General features: G+C 42.5%; 1 protein-coding gene across 1 annotated transcript; it reads right to left on the bottom strand.

Annotated features, from left to right (window-relative positions):
* Nucleotides 1–3,072: 3,072 nt before the first annotated feature.
* Ston1 (stonin 1) lies at nucleotides 3,073–17,283 on the bottom strand. The gene is made up of 3 exons (XM_013018030.1): nucleotides 15,329–17,283; nucleotides 7,821–8,023; nucleotides 3,073–4,647 (listed from the first exon to the last, which is right to left on the bottom strand). Exons 1-3 carry the CDS (start codon nucleotides 17,235–17,237, stop codon nucleotides 4,573–4,575), a joined length of 2,187 nt encoding a protein of 728 aa, XP_012873484.1. The 5' UTR covers nucleotides 17,238–17,283; the 3' UTR covers nucleotides 3,073–4,572.
* Nucleotides 17,284–18,801: the final 1,518 nt, after the last annotated feature.

The following is an 18,801-nucleotide window of genomic DNA, read 5'->3' as shown; positions in this document are numbered from 1 at the left end:
TAATCCTAGCAATTCAGGAGGCTGAGATCTGAGGGCCACGGTTCAAAACCAGCCTGAGTAGAAAGTCTATGAGTCTCTTATTTCCAATTAACCACCAAAAAGCCAGAAACCAGGGTGAGGGTCGGGGGGAGCTTGTGGCTCATGGGGCAGAGCACCACCAGCTTTGAAAGAAAAAACCAAGTGAGGACATGAAGCCCTGAGTTCAATCCCAGTATCAACACACACATCCCTAAATAAATAAATAAATGATCATTTAATTCAACTGGAGAAAGGTTGGGAAAATGCAATCATAATACTCAACGACAGAGGTGTGAAAAGAGAACTATGTAAATGGAGGGCATGGGCAGGGTTGGGAGACTTGAGGGAGAAGGATGAAGAGGTTGGCCTAGATGGAGGTGCATAGCAGAAGAACAACCAAGGAGGGGGTGCTAATGCGCGACAAGAAATGTGCTCATTGTCTTACCCACATGACTGTAACCCCTCTGGAGGGCATCGTCACAATCAAAATGGGGGAATACCCACAAATGTCATTTTTCTTCTACAATGAAGGGTAGAAAGGTCAGTTTCATGAGGCTGGCGTCTTACCAGCACCAAGTTACCTTCACACAACAACCACCACACCACTTACACCTTCTCTAAATACATTCGACCACAGCTGGGTGACATAGTTTCCTGACATTTAGAAACTTTGCTTTTGCATGCACATTGATTATACTGCACAAGCTTCCAGTGCTGGGCAGTTCCAGCCGCCTGCAGACAGTCTGTCTGTGTTTAGGTTGGGAAAAATGGTGGAAGATTTTCAAGTCCTGTCTGGCTCACAACACCATTCCTTGTCTTTGAATTATTTTACAGATCGGTTAAAAAAAAAAAACACTGATCTTAATGCCCAGGATCCTTGTCAGCAGAAATGCAAATTAACCATGAGATTGGGAGGGATTGTCATTGCTCTGAGACTGGCTTGGGCCTATCTGCAGATTCATTTCAGAATTTCTTACTTTTTTTTCCTCTATGTATGCTCTGTCCTTTGAGTACTTGCAGTGGAGTTGTAATATCTTACCAGTCTCCTCATTAATTAATGAGTTAAATCCTTATTCACACATTCAACTCATCTCTCTATGAGTCATAGCGGTGTTATCTCTCAAAAATCATCCTATATGACATCATCAGCATTTCATAGTGGTATTTTTTATCCAGAATATGCCAAGATGCCACATTTAATGACTCCTTAATTGTATACATGAGAATGACAGAGAGGCAATTGTTTAAGGTTATTAAAATTGATTTCACACCTTTAAAAAAAATAGCCCCGGGTCTTACAAAAGAAGCTACAAGTCCACAGCACAGCAAGAATTATTTGAAATACATCTTTAATTTTAGGAAAAAATCAATATACAATCTACACAATATTTTGTTACATGGTTATTAAGGCTGAATCTGTTTTGTATTTGTATTGCTAGGACCCACGATCATATTTTGAATAAACCATTATAATGCTCATTGTGAAGGAAGGCCTTCTAACTCAGTTGATAAGAAAAAGGGCTGTCCTAGGCACAACTCCAGAATAAGAAAATACAGAACTCTTTTACATATATATATATATATATATCTCAGCCTCTTACATAGCTGGGATTAAGGCATGCACCACCAGCACCTGGCTCCTTTTGTCATACCTTCGTAAGTTGATACGCTCTTGTGATTCTCCTAGAAAAAAGGAAATGCTCTTAAACTCCTACTTACACAATTGATCCTGCAATGATCAACCCATGAATTAATTCGTTTGCACAAGTCCATGACCTTGGAAGCAGAAAGATAGCCATGACAGCAGGATGACTCGTCACTAACTGGTTACATGAGGGCAAGTTAGCTAGTGTCAAACTACTGACCCCAAACCGGTCCAACACATAAAGAAGTGAGCTCAACAGTCCTGGGGCTTGAACTCAGGGCCTTGGCTGTCCCTGAGTTTGTTTTGCTCAAAGTTAGAGTTCTACCACTTAAGCCACAGCTCTACTTCCAGCTTTTTCTTGGTCTACTGGAGATAATAGTCTCATGGACCTTCCTGCCCTGGCTGGCTTCGAACCAGAATCCTCAGATCTCAGCATCCTAAGTAGTTAGGATTACAGGTGTAAGCCACTGACACATGATTTCTATTTAAATGTTAAAAATAAAAATGATACATAGTTTAAAAAAAAGAAGTGAGCTCAATTACAATGCTAGAAATGAAGTATTTCTGCTTTACTCCCGCTTTCCCTCCCTCAAAAGCGGAGGTGTTTTTGAAGATCATTATTGACTTGCTGGCAAAAAGGATTCTCCTTCTTCCTCTGGAAGTCTGCATGGATCCTCCATGATTTTTTTCTTTTAGCGCTCAGTAGTTACGTTTGACCTCCTGCCATTTCTAAGGTCAGAAGAATTGTATTCAAAAGCCTCTCTTCCCTACACAGAATGTTAATTTCACACTAAGTAATGAATATTTAAGGTCCTAATAGATGAGTAAATTAACAATTATGTGGTGGCGCCCTGCGGTTCATCAACCTTCTGCAATAGGGCAAAAATCCAATGTGGGCCTCTGCCGGTCTTTGTTGCTGAATCTTGAGATGCTCCTCAAGGCTGGGTGGCTTGTCAGCAAAAGACTCTAGCAGTGAGGAGCCCACAGATGCCAGTGAGCCTGTGAAGCAGGAGGGGTGATTTGGTGAGCCCTTTGCTCTATTTCTCTTCAGTTCATCGGAATCAGACTGAGTTCTTTATGGGCAAGATGCCATAAAAGACACAGAGAGGAAAAGCTAACTTCCCCCGGCTTATACCATAGCATCCAATCGGACCCATCTCCCTATTTGTTCTAAACAGACTAAAGTCAGGGTGCTCATCTCAGATGATAAGGAAATGTGTGTGTGTGTGTGTGTGTGTGTGTGTGTGTGTGTGTGTGTGCACGCTCACCCGCCCTTACCGGAGCATGAAATCAGAGCCTTGAACTCTTACATAGCCTTTTCACTCAAAACTAGCATACTACCACTTGTGCTATACTTCCATTTCTGGTGTTTTGTTGGTTAATTGGAAATTAGAGTACCCAAGCTGGTTTTGAACCACCATCTTCAGACCTCAGCTTCCCTAGCAACTAACTAGGATTATAGGTATGAGCTGCCAAGAATTCTTCAAAATGACATACACACCAATTTGCCTTCCTGAACATCAACAGCAAGTCTCTAGCATATGGTATCAGATGGAGTTAAAAAGGGTACTATCGATTCATTTTTACCACTAGCTTTTCTATTCTGTGGCTTCACAGTAAAAAATTAAAAAAAAGAAAAGAAGAAGAAAAGCAATAAAATCTGCTGATTGATACAGACCATAAAAAAATGTTTGTTTTAATCTGTTATTGGAATAGATGAAAATGAAAGCAATACAATATTAAATAAAATGTATGAAATAAAACTCCATAGGCCAACAAAAATGTTAGTTGGAAGGACATAATGTCAGCTTCGACTCAAAAATAAATCTAGTAAATACAGAAAAATGTCTAGCAATTATATTTAAGACTAACCTAAGTTGAAGGTATATTAAAGACATTTTTTCAGGTGAAAAACACTCAGAACACATGAAGTTTAAACTTCTGACCTATCCCTATAAATATGAAATGGGAATTAACAGCAGAATGATACCTGCACATGTCACTGGTTTTCAATAGATGTTAAACAGTTACAATCACTTCTCTGATTTTGAAGAAAATCATCTCCCAAAAAGCTAGGTATAATAACCTGGCATTGGGGGTAGAAGGAGAAAAAGAAGAAAAAATAATAACCTGGCATCTCCCCACTTTACTTATCCTGAAAAGAAAACTACTCTAAATTAAGTAAAATTCACATAAAATCACATGATAGTAGCACTAACATAAAATAATCATCATATGATTTAGACTTCCACTCCAGAGAGCCTGGTATTCATTGCAAGTAATACTGTGTCAAAATCCATTCTAGAGTCTGAACTTTTAAAAAACAATATTCATCAACTTTAAAAATACATCTTTTATATACATAAATATTTTAACTCATGTCTGATGCTCTTGCTGCATTTTGAAAGGAATCCCACCCACCAGTATGTTTTAGTGGCTTGCATTAAAATCTGAAATACAGCCAGCCCTCACTTGCCAGTGTGCTCAGAGGAACAGAAACAAACAGAAACTACTCAGAGCCACAGGTAGAGACTCCCAAATCTCCATTTTCACTTATGGTTCCAACTCCAATCTCCACCTAGCCAGATTTCAGAGACAAGCAAGAGAGGGAATGAAATGTTTCCATGTGTCTCCTTTTGTTTGCTTTCCTCTGTGGTCCAGCTACTAAGACAACATGGAGGTAACCCAGAGAAGAGAACCAAGTCACTGAACGATCAAATCAGTTAACATGGCTCACAGACAGCAGCCAAGAGTCATACAAATTACAGACATGTTTTAGATCACAGCCCTAGGGAAAGACATATCACAAGTCCACACACAGCGCCGCTTCCATCACATGGTAGCAGACAGAAGCTTATCAGGGAGCGGCGCAGTTGACAATGGGTCATCGTCCTTGATTCCAACAACTCCTACTGTGCCACACAGCCACCAGCTTCATCTGGGTCTTCTCCATCAATTTTAATCCATTTCTTTTCTATTTCCACCTGTTAGACAGAGGCAAGACACAGGTAGCATTAGCAGAGGTAACACAACGCCAACCCCTCTTCTGTCCTATTTACACATGAGCCAAAGACCCTGTAGACACACACGTCCCTTCTGCCCTCACACATGCCCGCTCAGAACTGAGGTGCTCTGCTTCCTGATAGAGTCCGCCGATCCTTCCCTCCAAGGCCAAACCCAAACACTCCTGAGTCATAGTTTTGATCCAGATTTTTTTTATGTTTCTATCACAAATTTTTGTTACTTAAAACATGAATTCACACATGATATCAAAACATGAATTTTAATTTTGAGATGTTTGCTGTTAAGATATTGACAGATCTGGCTAGACAGGGAATCAGCAATTCCAAGGACATCAGAGATCCAGAGAGCATCTCTGGAAGGGAGAACACACTAAAAATTATGTCTAGGGCTGGGAAGGTGGCTCAGTGATAGAGTACTTGCCTTGCATGCATGAGGCTCTGGGTTTGATTCCTCAGCACCACATAAACAGAAAAAGCCAGAAGTGGCACTGTGGCTCAAGTGGTAGGGTGCTAGCCTTGAGCAAAAGAGGCTGAGGGACAGCACTCAGGCCCAGAGTTCAAGCCCTAGGACTGGCCAAAAAAAAATTTAAAATATGTCTAATTAACCTAGTTTATGGCTGGTAACCTGGGTGAGCCAAACTGTCTGCCTTCATCATTTCTTTTTTTTTTTTCTTTTTTTGTTGGTCGTGGGGCTTGAACTCTGGGCCTGGGCGCTGTCCCTCAGCTCTTCAGCTCAAGGCAAGCGCTCTACCACTTGAGCTACAGCACCACTTCCGGTTTTCTGGTGGTTTATTGGAGATAGGAGTCTCACAGTCTCTCCTGCCCGGGCTGGCTTTGAACCGAGATCCTCAGATCTCAGCCTCCTGAGTAGCTAGGATTACAGGCGTGAGCCACCAGCACCCGGCTTCATCATTTCTTTATATTGAACTCAGGGCTTCACACTCTTGCTTGTCTTTTTTCATGAAAGGCTGGCTGGCTCTCTACCACCTGAGTCACAGATCCCCTCTTCTTCCCCCTCCCCCTCCTGCTCCCCCTCCTGTTCCCCCTCCTCTTCCTCCTCCTCTTCCTCTTTTTCTTCTTTTTTGCTGGTTAACTGACTTTTCTGCCAAGCCTGACTTCAAACCATGACCCTCTGATCTCAGCCTCCTGAGTAGCAGGGATTATAGGTAGGAGCCACAGTGCCTATCCAGCTGCCTTCACTCTTTCTACGTGAAATGCAGTGTCAGCTCATCACGGAGGTCCTCCTGAGCCACACTAGATTTAAAAAAAAAAAAAAGACCTTGTCCCTTTTTATTCCCCTTTCAGAATTTGCCACTATTTGAAGTTCCGTTATTTGCTTATTACTTGTTTATTTCCCCCACCAGAAACTCCATAGGAGCATGAACTTTGTCTCTTGTGTACGGCTAGGTTCTCAAGCAGGATTACAGGAATGAGCCACCAGCAGCTCCCGCTACTGTGACATGCTCAGCAGATCTTGATTCAATGGGAAATAGCATTTTGGAACTGCCAACAGTTATCGACCAGCTAGTAAATGCAATCAAAACTGAAGATGCAGCCTGGTGCTGTGGTGCATTCTTGTAATCCACGCACTTAGAGGCTGGGGGAGAGGGATCACAAGTTTCAGGCCAGCTTAGACTACATATTAAAACCCTGTACTTAAAAAAATACATACTTTTTTTAAAAACCTAAAAAAAAACCAAAGAACAGCTGGGCGCTGGTTGCTCACACCTGTCATCCTAGCTACTAAGGAGGCTGAGATCTGAGGATCACGGTCCAAAGCCAGCCATATCTCCAATAAACTACCTGAGGGGCTGGGAAGGTGGTTCAGTGGTAGAGTGTTTTCTTGTATGCATAAGGTCCTGGGTTCAATTCCTCAGCACCACATGAACAGAAAAAGCCAGAAGTGGTGCAGTAGTTCAAGTGATAGAGTGCTAATCTTGAGCTGAAGAGCTGAAGGACAGTGCCCAAAGTTCAAGCCCCACGACTGACAAAAAAATAAAATAATAATAATAATAAAACAAAAGCAGCAACATATGTCACCATTTTCAGATTCTACAGGAAATACTGAACATACATTCTCCACATGTCTACCAACCTTGAAGAAGGAAATGTAAGTTTAGAGACAGGTGTAAGTGTAGGTCACTCTAGAATTCATCTAGCCCAAGTTGCCAGAGAGCTGACAGTGAACACTTAAAACCCTTACAATCATGTCACCAGCATGTCCCACAGGGGGCTCCACAGACCACCATGTGAGCACTTCCACATGTGTCCTCTGCCCCGCCCCCCCCCCAGACTCCTCAGTCAGTGAACTGGAGGAGGCTAGGTTGGGTACCCTAAACAACGCTCTTTATGGCAGGACTCCTCAGAGCTTTCATTTGATATTCATTTCATGCATGGCATTTCATGACCTAAGACACAGACATTTCCATAGAATATATTTGGGAAAATACTATTTGAACATGGTGATTTATATTATAAATGTGTGTATAAGACAGTGATTTGTTTTTAATGTGCTGGGTTTTGTTGTTGTTGTTGTTGAACACTGTATTAACTTTTCTTTGAATTCCTAAAGTCCATAGTGCCCATCAAGTTTCCATAGCTGGGATCTTTGAAATCATTTATCATCACAGAGAAAGAGGGGCAGGGGGCAGACTGAATGCCTGTGGCTCATGCCTGTAGTCCTAGCTACTCAATAGGATTGTGGTTCAAAGGCAGCCAGGCAAGAAAGTCCACAAGATGTTAATCCCCAATTCAGTACCAAAGAAATCAAGAAGTGGAGCTCTGGCTCAGGTGGTAAAGTACTAGCCTTGAGCCAAAAAGCTCAGGGATAGGGGCTGGGAATGTGGCTTAGTAGCAGAGTGCCTGCCTGATATACATGAAGCCCTTGGTTCAATTCCCCAGCACCACAAACAGAAAAAGCCAGAAGTGGTACTGTGGCTCCAGTGGTAGAGTGCTAGCCTTGAGCCAATGAAGCTCAGGGACAGTGCCCAGGCCCTGAGTTCAAGCCCCAGGACTTGCAATAATAATAATAATAATTTTTTGTAAAAGCCCGAGTTCAAGCCCCAGGGTTGAAGGACAGGGGGCACACTTAAAGGTGAGCCTGGGCCCAGCCGTGGACGCAAAGATGGACGCACCTGGAGGTTGAAGCAAGCCCGCTGCAGAACATGCTTCTGGGGCTGGATGTCACTCTCTACCCCGAGAGACTGGACCGCGGTCCTGGAGGCGTAAGTGTCAGGCATTGAAAACTGCACGGTAGCGAATGGATACCAATCCGAGGGGATTTCCTGGTCTGATCCAAGTTCAAGTTTGTACGACAGACAATGAGGATGATCTGGACCTGGAAGAAACAAAAAGCAAATGGTCAGTGTATTCCAATAGTGAGGTAGTGAGGGAAAGTTTGTCTTGAATACAACAGGCGCCAGTTAACTAGCAGAGAAACTGGCAAGCCCAGCAGCTGACAGCGTGCAGTCCCAGCCAGCCAGGTCATTACCTGCACAATCTCCCTGGAAATGGCTTTTCTGCCTTCTCTTCTTTTTATTTTTGTGCCAGTACTGGGGCTTAACTCAGGGCCTGAGCACTGTCCCTTGTTTGTTTGTTTTCTCACTCAAGGCTGATTCTCTACCATTTGAGCCACAGTTCCACTTCCAGCTTTTTGGTAGTTGATTGGAGCTAAGCGATTCTCAGACTTTCCTGCCCAGGCTGGCTTCAAATCTTTTTTTTTTATTATTATTGTGAAAATACCATACAGAGGGGTTACAATTACATAGACAAGATAGTGAGTATATTTCTTTTTTCTTTTTTGGTCGGTCATGGAGCTTGAACTCTGGGCTTGGGCGCTGTCCCTCAGCTCTTCAGTTCAAGGCAAGCACTTTACCGCTTGAGCCACAGTGCCACTTCCAGTTTTCTGGTGGTTTATTGGAGATAAGAGTCTCACGGACATTCCTTGCCAGGCTGGCTTTGAACCGCAATCCTCAGATCTCAGCCTCCTGAGTAGCGAGGATTACAGGCGTGAGCCACCGGCACCCAGCTCTGAGTACATTTCTTATCAAGCATTGTTGTCTCCTCCTTTGTTTCCCCATACCATTGACTTCAAATCTTGATCCTCAGATCTCAACCTCTTAAGTAGCTAGGATTACAGGTGCAAACCATCACTGAAATATGTTTTAATTACAAATATTATAAAGTTTTCGCTAATCACAATGAAAGATATTTGACTACAATGTGTTTCAGTCCTGCTGAACTCTCTTCTTTTTAAGAACACAGAATAAACTTTCATAATTCTCCATTGATTTTCCCTTTATAGATGATGCAAAAGTAACCTTCAAACTAAGTCATACTGATTTTTTAATTTGATATTTTTAAATTAAACATGCAATTGTATTACATTTCAGAAAATATTCCAAGCCAAAAATTCTGTTGTTGCTGTCTTTTTTCTTTTCTGTAGAACAGATGGCTTTTCACTATTGTCATTCTATGGTACTTCTGAAAATCTTTGATGGGAACAGATGTGCAGTATAGAGAAGGCATACTTATCTGAGTCTAATGTTTGCTCTCATTCCACTCAATTTGTTGTTACTGTGCACGTATATTCTACCAGGTTGGTCTCTGTGCCAGACCCAGAGATGCTGGCTATACTCCAAGATCTTAAGCAGGACATGGTTTGTGGTATATGTGTTCTATAAGGTAAAATTATTTCCATAGTAGTACCTTTATAAATGGCCCATGGGCTGGGTACTGGTGGTTCATGCCTGTAATCCTAGCTACTCAAGAGGCTGAGATCTCAGGATCACAGTTCAAAACTACTCTGAACAGGAAAGTCTGTGAGACTTTTATCTCCAATTAACCATCAAAAAGCCACTGGTGGAGATAACACTTACATGATAGAGTGTCAGCCTTGAGTGACAAGGCTAAAGGACATGAGTTCAAGCCCTAGTACCAACACACACACACACACACACACACACACACACACACATGAGAGAGAGAGAGAATTGACCCAGGCTTCTGTCACATTATTCACTGTATCTACACATCCTCTCTGGCCCTCTTTACTTAACTAAATGGATGAAATGGCAGTAGTTTCAAATGCCAGATAAACTAGTATACCACCACCATAAGATTTTCATCAGAGTATAGCTTTAGGCACCAAAACAGGAGTTTAAAGGATTTCACTTAATTCTTCAAAGATAAATCACCTTTCATTCTTTACAGCCCATTTCTTGTAGAGAGACTAATAGCATCTCAAGGCTGCAAAAGGCCTTAAGAAATCATCCGTCAATTAACCAACAGTTGCTCATTAGCCATCTCGGCTGCTTACATGGAGAAGAGGACAAAGGTGGTTGTGAGGGGCCCTCGGCCGCCCACATCACTGCAGGCGGCCACAGCTTCATTCACAGACACCCACCTAGTGTCCACCATCCATTATCCTTTCCAGACATCTAGATGCATCACAGGCATAGTAAACTCATTCACATCTAGTCCCAACACTTTCCAGGCCTGTTCCACAAACTTGGCCAGGCATGGTGGCCCTAAGTCTATTATCCTAGCTATTTGGGAGGTAGAGATCAGGGGATTCAAGGTTCAAGGCCAGCTCAGGTACAACAAGAAGTTTGTGAGACTCTATCTCAACAAATGGCTGGGACATGGAAGCACACACCTCTCATCCGTAGCAAATAGGGAATTAAAAGTAGGAGCCTCGCAGCCCAGTTCAGCCCAAGCATAAAGCAAGACTCTAACTTGAAAATAATCAATGCAAAAGGGGGCTGGAGGAGTGGCTAAAATAAGAGTCTCTCGCTAGCAAATATGATGCCCTGAGTTCAATCTCCACTATCACCATAAACAACAGAGAGGGGTGGGGAGGAAAGAAGGAAGGAAGGAAGGGAGGGAGGGAGGGAGGGAGGACAGTAGAACAGGAATTTGGGCCTACATGGCCCAGAGGCCAATCTCAGCACTTCTACATATTAGCTATGTGATTCTATGCAAGTTACTCACCTCTCTAAGCCTCACTTTCCTCATTGGAAATGATATTAACCTTGACTACACCAGGTTGCTTTGAGGGTTAACCAACCAGCCATACACACTGAGTTGTAAAATGTACTATATGATAAAGATATGTTGTACCTATGTCATATATGATTATCACATGCTATTTGATTTCAAATGCATTATTAATATCCTTTCTAATTTTGCTAGTAAAGAACTGTGACTTCTATAGGTGTATAATTTAAATCGATGTTGTAAGTAATTTAATGTCATATTCATGTTTTACAGGAAAAAAGTCGTGGAGAAGTTTTGCAGTGAAAATTGAAAAATCTGAAAAGGAAACAAAACATTTCTACTGATTTTCTTTTTTAAAAAAAGAGAGAAAGAGAAAGAAGAGAAGAGAAAAGACAAGAAGAGAAACTGGTGAGCAATAAGAGCCTTTTCACGTTTTCTGGACTGTCTTCCCAGTTTTTGAAAACTTTGAACTGCACTGAAGCAACTATTGTGGGTGTCCTTAATTCCACTAGGGGGCAGTCTCAAGCTTTGATGGTGTGATTCTCTCACCTCTTGGCTCTGGATGGGAAATACAAACCACAAATCTTAAATCCAACCCGTGGAAAGCCAAAATATTTCATGTCGGAAGCTGAATTGTTCAGAGTTGAAGGAAATGAACTACGGGAGACTGACACAGATGGGGGAGGAAAACAACCAAACTACAGAGGACAGACAGAAAAGTAGATAAAAGAGAAAATGACTGGAAAGTGATCCCCTTTCTAATTCTGGACCGTCATATATACCTCCTGTATATATACAAGACTCGTCACCTGTCCTCATTCTCCCTGCCAAGCCCTAAGCTCTCTGTCATCCTTCCTACCTTACTATGCATGAAGCCATGTTTGCTGCAAAGTATTAAAGGAGTACGAGGCAGTTAGCAAGCTTGAAGACACTGGAATGACCGGCAGCCCTTCCTGCCTGTCCTAGCGTCACAGCTCAGTGATCCCACCAATAGGAAAGATCAGGCCTGTCTTCACAAATCCCCACAAAGGAAGGCAAAGCCAACAATGTTTAGTAGTAAATGAGTTCACATGTTCCCTGTCACGATCCATGCTCAAAGTACTTTTCTTATAGTGCAGGCATTTCAGAAACCTCAAAAACTCTCAAACAGATAACATTTTAAAAGTACTTGGGTTTGAACTCAAGGATTCTGGCTTGGTAGGCAGGTGCTCTACTACCTGAACCATGTGTCTAGCCCCTTTTTGCATTGGTTAGTATGGTTCTAGGCCAACCTAGGCTGCAGTTGTCCTCCTATGCCCCTGGAGATGACAGGCATGTGCCACCAGGCTTTCCCTCCCTCACAGCTCACCACACCGAGTCATTGGTGGAGTCTCAAGGACTTTCATACCCAGGTTGGCTTTGAATCATGATATCCCAATCTCTACATCCCAAGTAGCTAGGATTACAGGCTTGTGCCACCACATCCAACCTGAACACCTTTTGAAAAATCCTTGGCTCTGTAAAATACACAATGACCTAAAATCATCTATAGAGAGACACAAGTTCTAGGGCTCACCAGTATAAGAGGGGTCCACAGGCTTACAGCAGCGCATGGTAGATCACAGTGGGTTCAGGGTCACCTATTGAATCACTGCTAAATCACATTCACAAGGTAATTCAAGGACACACTAAAGGTTAAAAAAAATTGACAGGAAGGGCAGAGATTGCCCCCTCCCACTTCCTCTGCTCACCCTGCTTCTCAATGGGAAATAGACGCAGCCAGCCCAGCATCTTTGTACTCTCTACCTGACCTCCTCAATCCCATAATGCAGCGGTCAGGACAGCGCTGAATGATTCAGGAAGTGTCCCACTCCCAGCCAATGAGAGCCTCCATTTCCAGATAAAACCCTACTGCCTTGTTTGTGGGCCTCTTCTCATTCTGTCTTTTGCAGCTCTGATTTGTTCAATATGTCTTCCCAGAAGTTTACTGAAATCCTTGCAAAACAATGTTCCTCAGTGAGCCTGGTACTGTGAAACTCTCCAGAAAGAATCTTTGGAGGCCAAGGCTAAGTGAAACCTACTTCTCCAGAACTATCGGTTCCCAGCATTGTTCTCAGAGAGCTCAAGTGCTGGGAAACACCCCTGGGAGGAGTTTGGCAGGCCTGTAGAAGACAGACACACTGCCCAGGGTGGGAGCATCTCTGCAGAGACCACACCAAGTGTGTCCCTGCACAACCAGCCAGTGGCTCTCAGTCTTAACTGCAGGAGTGGAAGAGCCTCTTACAAAGCCCTGAAGCTGGGCTTCACCTCCAATCTGATTGGCACAAAATGCAGAAAATTCAAAATGCAGAAGTGGCCTGACACTAGAGGCTCAGGTCTATAATCCTAGTTACTCAGGAAACTGAGATCTCAGAATCATGGTTCAAAGCCAACACTGGGCAGGAAAGGTCATGAGACTCTTATCTCCCATAAACAAGCAAAAAAGCAGGAAATAGATCTATGGTTCAAGTGGTAGAGTGCTAGCCTTGAGCAAAAGGAGCTCAGGGTAGCACTCGGGCCCTGCTTTTAAGCCCAAGGACTGGCAGAAAAGAGAAAGAGACAGAGAAAGAAAGGGAGAGAAATGGAGAGAAAGAGGAGAGAAAGAGAAGGAGAGAGGAAGAAAGGAAGGAAGGAAAGAAAGAAGGAAGGAAAGAAGGAAGGAAGGAAGGAAAAGATTATGCAGCAATGTCTCAGATTATTTTTTCTGGACTTTGTAATTTTTTATGTTTTTGTTTTTATTTATTTATTTGCTGGTTCTGGGGCTTGAATGCTGGGCCTGGGCACTATCCCTGAGCTTCTTTTGCTCAAAGCGAGCTCTCTACCACTTGAGCTACAGCACCATTTCCAGCTTTTTCTGTGATTAATTGGAGAAAAGAGTCTCATGGAGTTTCATGTCCTGGCTGGCTTCAAACTGCAATCCTCAGATCTCAGCCTCCTGAGTAGCTAGGACTACAGGTATGAGCCACCAGCGCCCGGTTGGACTTTGTAATATTTGCATATAATAAGATACTTTGGAGATGGGACCCAAGTCTAAATATAAATTTATTTATGCTTCATATTTTCCCTCTGCATACCTGAAAGGTAATTTTATACCATATGTTAAATACTTTTGTGAATAAAATAGTTTTCATGGTGTGGAATTTTCATCAGTCTACGATCAAAAAATGTTTGGAGAATTTCACAATTACAGATTTCCAATTCTGTGTGTGTGTGTGTGTGTGTGTGTGTGTGTGTATAGTAGTAGTAGTCATAGTAGTAGTAGTAGTAGTAACTAGTAGTAGTAGTGGTGGTGGTGGTGGTGGTGGTGGTGGGGCTCAACCTCATGGCCTGGGTGCTATCTAGTAGCTGTTTCACTCAAGGCTGTGCTCCACCACTTGAGCCATGCTATATTCCTAACTTTTTGGTGGTAATTGAAGATAAGAGTCGCATAGACTTTCCTTCAACCTGTAATCAATCCTCACATCTCAGCCTTTTGAATGGCCAGGATTATAGGCATGACCCCTGGACAACTGGCTGATTCCCAGTGTCTGTAGTGATGCTCAGCCAGTGTGTACAAAGCTTTCACGAGTAACATGCAGCCAGCACTAGGAAACAGACCTAATTTAACGGGTAAATATGAAAGCACCCCAGGCCATCTTCACTCTCCTGGGCAACTCTTTCTACCTTCTCGCTTACCCATACCCTGTCTTGAGGCCTCACTTCCTCTCTGCACAGGAGCTCAGGATCTTCAGCCTACCAAGCCTGCTTCTCCTACCTGCTGGCTCCTGTTTGTAGCTCAAGCTCCAGTCAGCCAAGACATGTTACACCAGCAAACTGCAAATCAGGAACAAGGAAACAGTCCAGTGTAGGGGACTAAAGTCCACTGGACCACTTCCTGTTCTAGATTACTCACAGACCATAAGAAAGGGCTCCTCACCCTGGTGACAGGGCAGTTCTCCTGGGGGAAGATTTATATCTCCACTTAACCATCAAAAAGCCAGTGGAGGTGTGACTCAAATGGTAGAGTTGCCAGCCTTAAGCAAAAAAAGCCAAGTGATGGTGTGAGGCCCTAAATTTAAGCCCTAGAACAATTCACACACACACACACACACACACACACACACACACACACACACAGAGCAAACAGCAAAACCTAAGGAGGCTAAATAGTGGCTGAAGTAAACTAAAAATCGTGTGCAAGACCCAGATGGTGAACCTTTAAAGATGAGTGAGGGAATCTAAACTACATTAGAAATGTTTTTAATATTTTAATATTAAAATATTTTAATATTAATATTTTATTAATATATTAATGAATATATTAGTATATTCATTAATATATTAATTAATTGATATTAATATTTTAATATTTGAGGTTGGCAGGTTGATATCACCAATTTTTCCTTGGTATCATCTTCCACAACAAATGCCTTGCCTCCGATGGCATAACTTATGCTATTAAAGAGACAGAAAAGTTCAACTTCTCTGCTAGAAGTAGACACCAGAGGACACAAAGCAGCTGTTTGGTTCAGTGTTCATATCCCACCCCCCTCTACATAAGTAAGGCCTCTGCTGATGAGTTACCATCAAACCCAAAAAGCATTTAAGCTACTTCCCCTAAAAGCCAACATAGGTGTGAGATATTTACTTGAATTTTTATCGGGAAGTCGATCTATCTTCCACACCACAGCCCGGTAGGCACTGTCATACTTTGCTGACCCCACAGTGACGAGAACAGCAGGTTCAGACTCAAGTTCATAGAAACCACCCAGACATGCCCGGCGGTTCATTTTGGCTTTCAAGGACTTCTGCCTCTGGAGGTTCATGGTCCAGAGGGCCTTGACCCACTGAGATGGGACAGGAAAGTGGATCGTGATATTGTCACAGTACCTCAAGGAATTGGCTTGGGATGGCCTCTGGGCCACTGGGGCCATATTGACAAAAGCCTGTAGTTCCACAGAAGCCCCCTGGACAACCACTGCAGACTTCAGAGAGAACGGAAGTTCGTCCCCCTCATAAAGACTCTTGAAACGCATCAGCTCAAATTTGCAGGCATCAAGAGGCATGAATTTAATGACTCTTGATTGCTCAAATTCTGAGGCTTTCACACACTTATGAAAATGGTAGTCGAGAATATGGATCCCCTTCTTTTCTGGGTCATTTTCAAAACTGTTCTCATCTTGTTTCTGCAGCTCAAGGTCATTCAGGGTTAAAAAGCATTCCATATTCCCATTCACAAAGCAGAGGCAAGAGATCTGAGTTATCACAGCACTTTCCACCAATTTCCCATCTTCTCTTGTGACTTTACCCCAGAAGTGATCCACAATTTCCAGGGAAATTTCCTGCTCCTCGTAGCTCTTCTTTGGTTTTGAAATAGCTGGTAGCTTCATCAGCTCCTCCTCCACAGTAGTGAGAAAGTCAAGGAAGTCCCGGTACTCTGTGGACCCCAACTTCAACATCTGCTCAATATCTGGCTCATGAACTATTTCTGTCTTAGAATGATATTTCCTTTTCTCTGTGTAGGACACATGCTCAATCTTCACAGTATGGATCTTTCCAGTCACACTAAAGTTCTCCACTTTAGGTTCTGACAGTCTGCAGTAAGGATCGAGCTGTAACTCTTTGAATGGTTTCTCCAACCCCTTCTCATAATACATTTGCAATATCCCTCCAGGTAACACTTTTAGAAAAATCGGTCCCCATTGCCGAGAAGACATCATGTTCTTCTTCTCAGGAATTCTCATCATGAAGGACCATCCGGCTTTTGGCTGACTCCTGAAGAGCATGTGGGGGATAAAGGAAGAATGTGGGTCTTCAACATCTACATCCTGTATAAACACATTTCCAAGAGGGTCTTGGTTCTCAGTTGATTGGAGATGTTCGAGCTTCTCACAGATGTAGTTGAGTGAACACTTATTTAGACTTTTTTGATCAATAGGCATCTCTTTGTCTCGTGATGAGAATGTCTTTCTGCTTCCTGAGGGGTCAAAAGTAACTTGAGAAGCACCACCTCCATCTTTCCAGAATGGATTTGAAAAAGCACAGTCCTCCCGAAAATACTGAAACTGGGGAGCATCGCTTTGGGACCCTAGGTGTTGGGCCTGCTGTGGGCTGGTTCTATCTGGAATGTCCACTCTGGGAGCTGGAAGCATACATGAGTGGTCAGGGGATATACAAGTTGGTGTCATAGGTGGTACAGAGGAACATGCTCCGACTGTTGTAGGAGGGCAAGAAGATTCTGGAATAGGGTACAGCACATGAGTCCCTGCTTTGGGGATGCCAGGAAACCCTGGGAAGTCTTTGGTAGGTGTAGAAAGAGGAGAATTACTAGGAGGTCCAGGACTGAAGTAAAAATCTACACTGGGAGAGGGAAGTGGGGTACTGCTGGTAGAGGAAGAGCCACTGGGAAATTCTCGAAGGCCAGGAAGGTTCAGCTTAAGTCCATTTGGTCTACAGACACCTTGGTTCTCTGAAGGAAAATTCTTTGGCTTTTGAGAAGATTGAAAAGCAGAGTCATCATCAAAGGTAACCCAACTTCCTGGGTTTGGAGTACACATTTTCAAGACCAGGATATGGTTTTGTCAAAGAATCAGATGTGTTGTTGTGTTGTTTCTGTTAAAGGAAAAAGAGAGGAGAAGAAGAACAATTTAAAAATCACAGCCTTTTGTTTTGAGAAAGACGAATATAAAAGCATATGCACTTACTGAGTGCAAAGAAACTGGTTTTTTATCATTCTTTTGATAGCTGAGAGATACAGAGATACAAAGAGAGACAAAGACAGAAACAGAGACAGAGACAGAGGTGAGGGGTAGGGGGAGGAATCCAACTATACTGATTACCAGAAACTCACTTTGAGTTTACAATTACACAGATGCTGACAGTGAAGAGATGGACAATAATATTTCCTGCAGCAGAAAGTCAAAACAGAGCAGAAGTGCTATAGTTCTAATCTGGAATATCTCACAAAGATGTACACGTGGAGGTGTAATCCTTACCTCTTCATGCAGTTAAGAGTTATAGAGTCTTTAGGAGGTGGGGCCTAGAGGAAGTTAGGTAACTGGGTGTGTGCACCCTTGAAGGAAAGTGTGGGATACAGCCTTTTCCTCTCTCTTTCACAACCAGCCATGAATTAGATGAATGGGCTTCTTCCTCCACATGTTTCCACCATGCTGTTCTGCCTTGCCATGGGCTCAAACAATGGACCAACCAACTAATCATGGACAGAAAACTATAAATCAAACTAAACCTTTTCTCTCCTTAAGTTGTTAACAGTAATAAAAAGTTAACTTACACAGGGACTATACTTACATCAGACAATATAAACTTTAAGTCAGAGCACCAAAATGTATGTACCAAACATTGACAGAAGTGAAGGAAGAAATAGATAGCTAAAAAATAAGAGCAGCTTTCAGTATCCCATTTTAATAACAGATACAACATCTAAATGGAAGATCATTTACTAGCTCAGGCCTATAATCCTAGCTACTCAGGAGGCTGAGATCTGAGGATCTCAAGTTTAGGTAGGAAAGTCCATGAGACTCTTATCATCAATTAAGCACCAAAAAAAAAGCTGGAAGTGATGCTGTGGCTCAAGTGGTACAGCACTAGTCTTGGGCAATAAAGCTCAGAGACTGTGCCTAGGCCCTGAGTTCAAGCTCCAGGACCAGCACACACACACAATAAAGGTAGGGGGAGGGGAAAAAAGCCACAGAGGACTTTAGTCCAAATGGCCAAAGGAGATTACCAGATGTATTGAATATTCTACCCAGCAGTAGCAGAATGAAATACACCCTCTCAAACATACCTAGAGCATTTCCCAAATAGATCATATAGGTCACAAAGCAAACCTTACATTTTGAAAACATAAAATCATACCTATTTTTTTGCCAATCACGTTAGAATAAACCTTAAAATTAACAGCAGTGAGAAAACTGGAAAATTCACAAATAAATAGAAATTAAATAACATGAAACTAAAATAATATATAAATAAACTGTAGTCACAATCATGTAGTCACATGATTACAATGAGGGTGGGGAAAATCAAAAGGTATTTTGAGAAAAAGGAAAAGGAAAATTCAATGTAACAAAAGTATGGTAAAAAACAATGCTAAGGAAGTTG

This window comes from Dipodomys ordii, unplaced genomic scaffold (assembly GCF_000151885.1).
Source record: "Dipodomys ordii isolate 6190 unplaced genomic scaffold, Dord_2.0 Scaffold37, whole genome shotgun sequence".
NCBI classification, from domain to species: domain Eukaryota; kingdom Metazoa; phylum Chordata; class Mammalia; order Rodentia; family Heteromyidae; genus Dipodomys; species Dipodomys ordii.
This window is presented reverse-complemented; position numbering and strand designations above follow the sequence as displayed.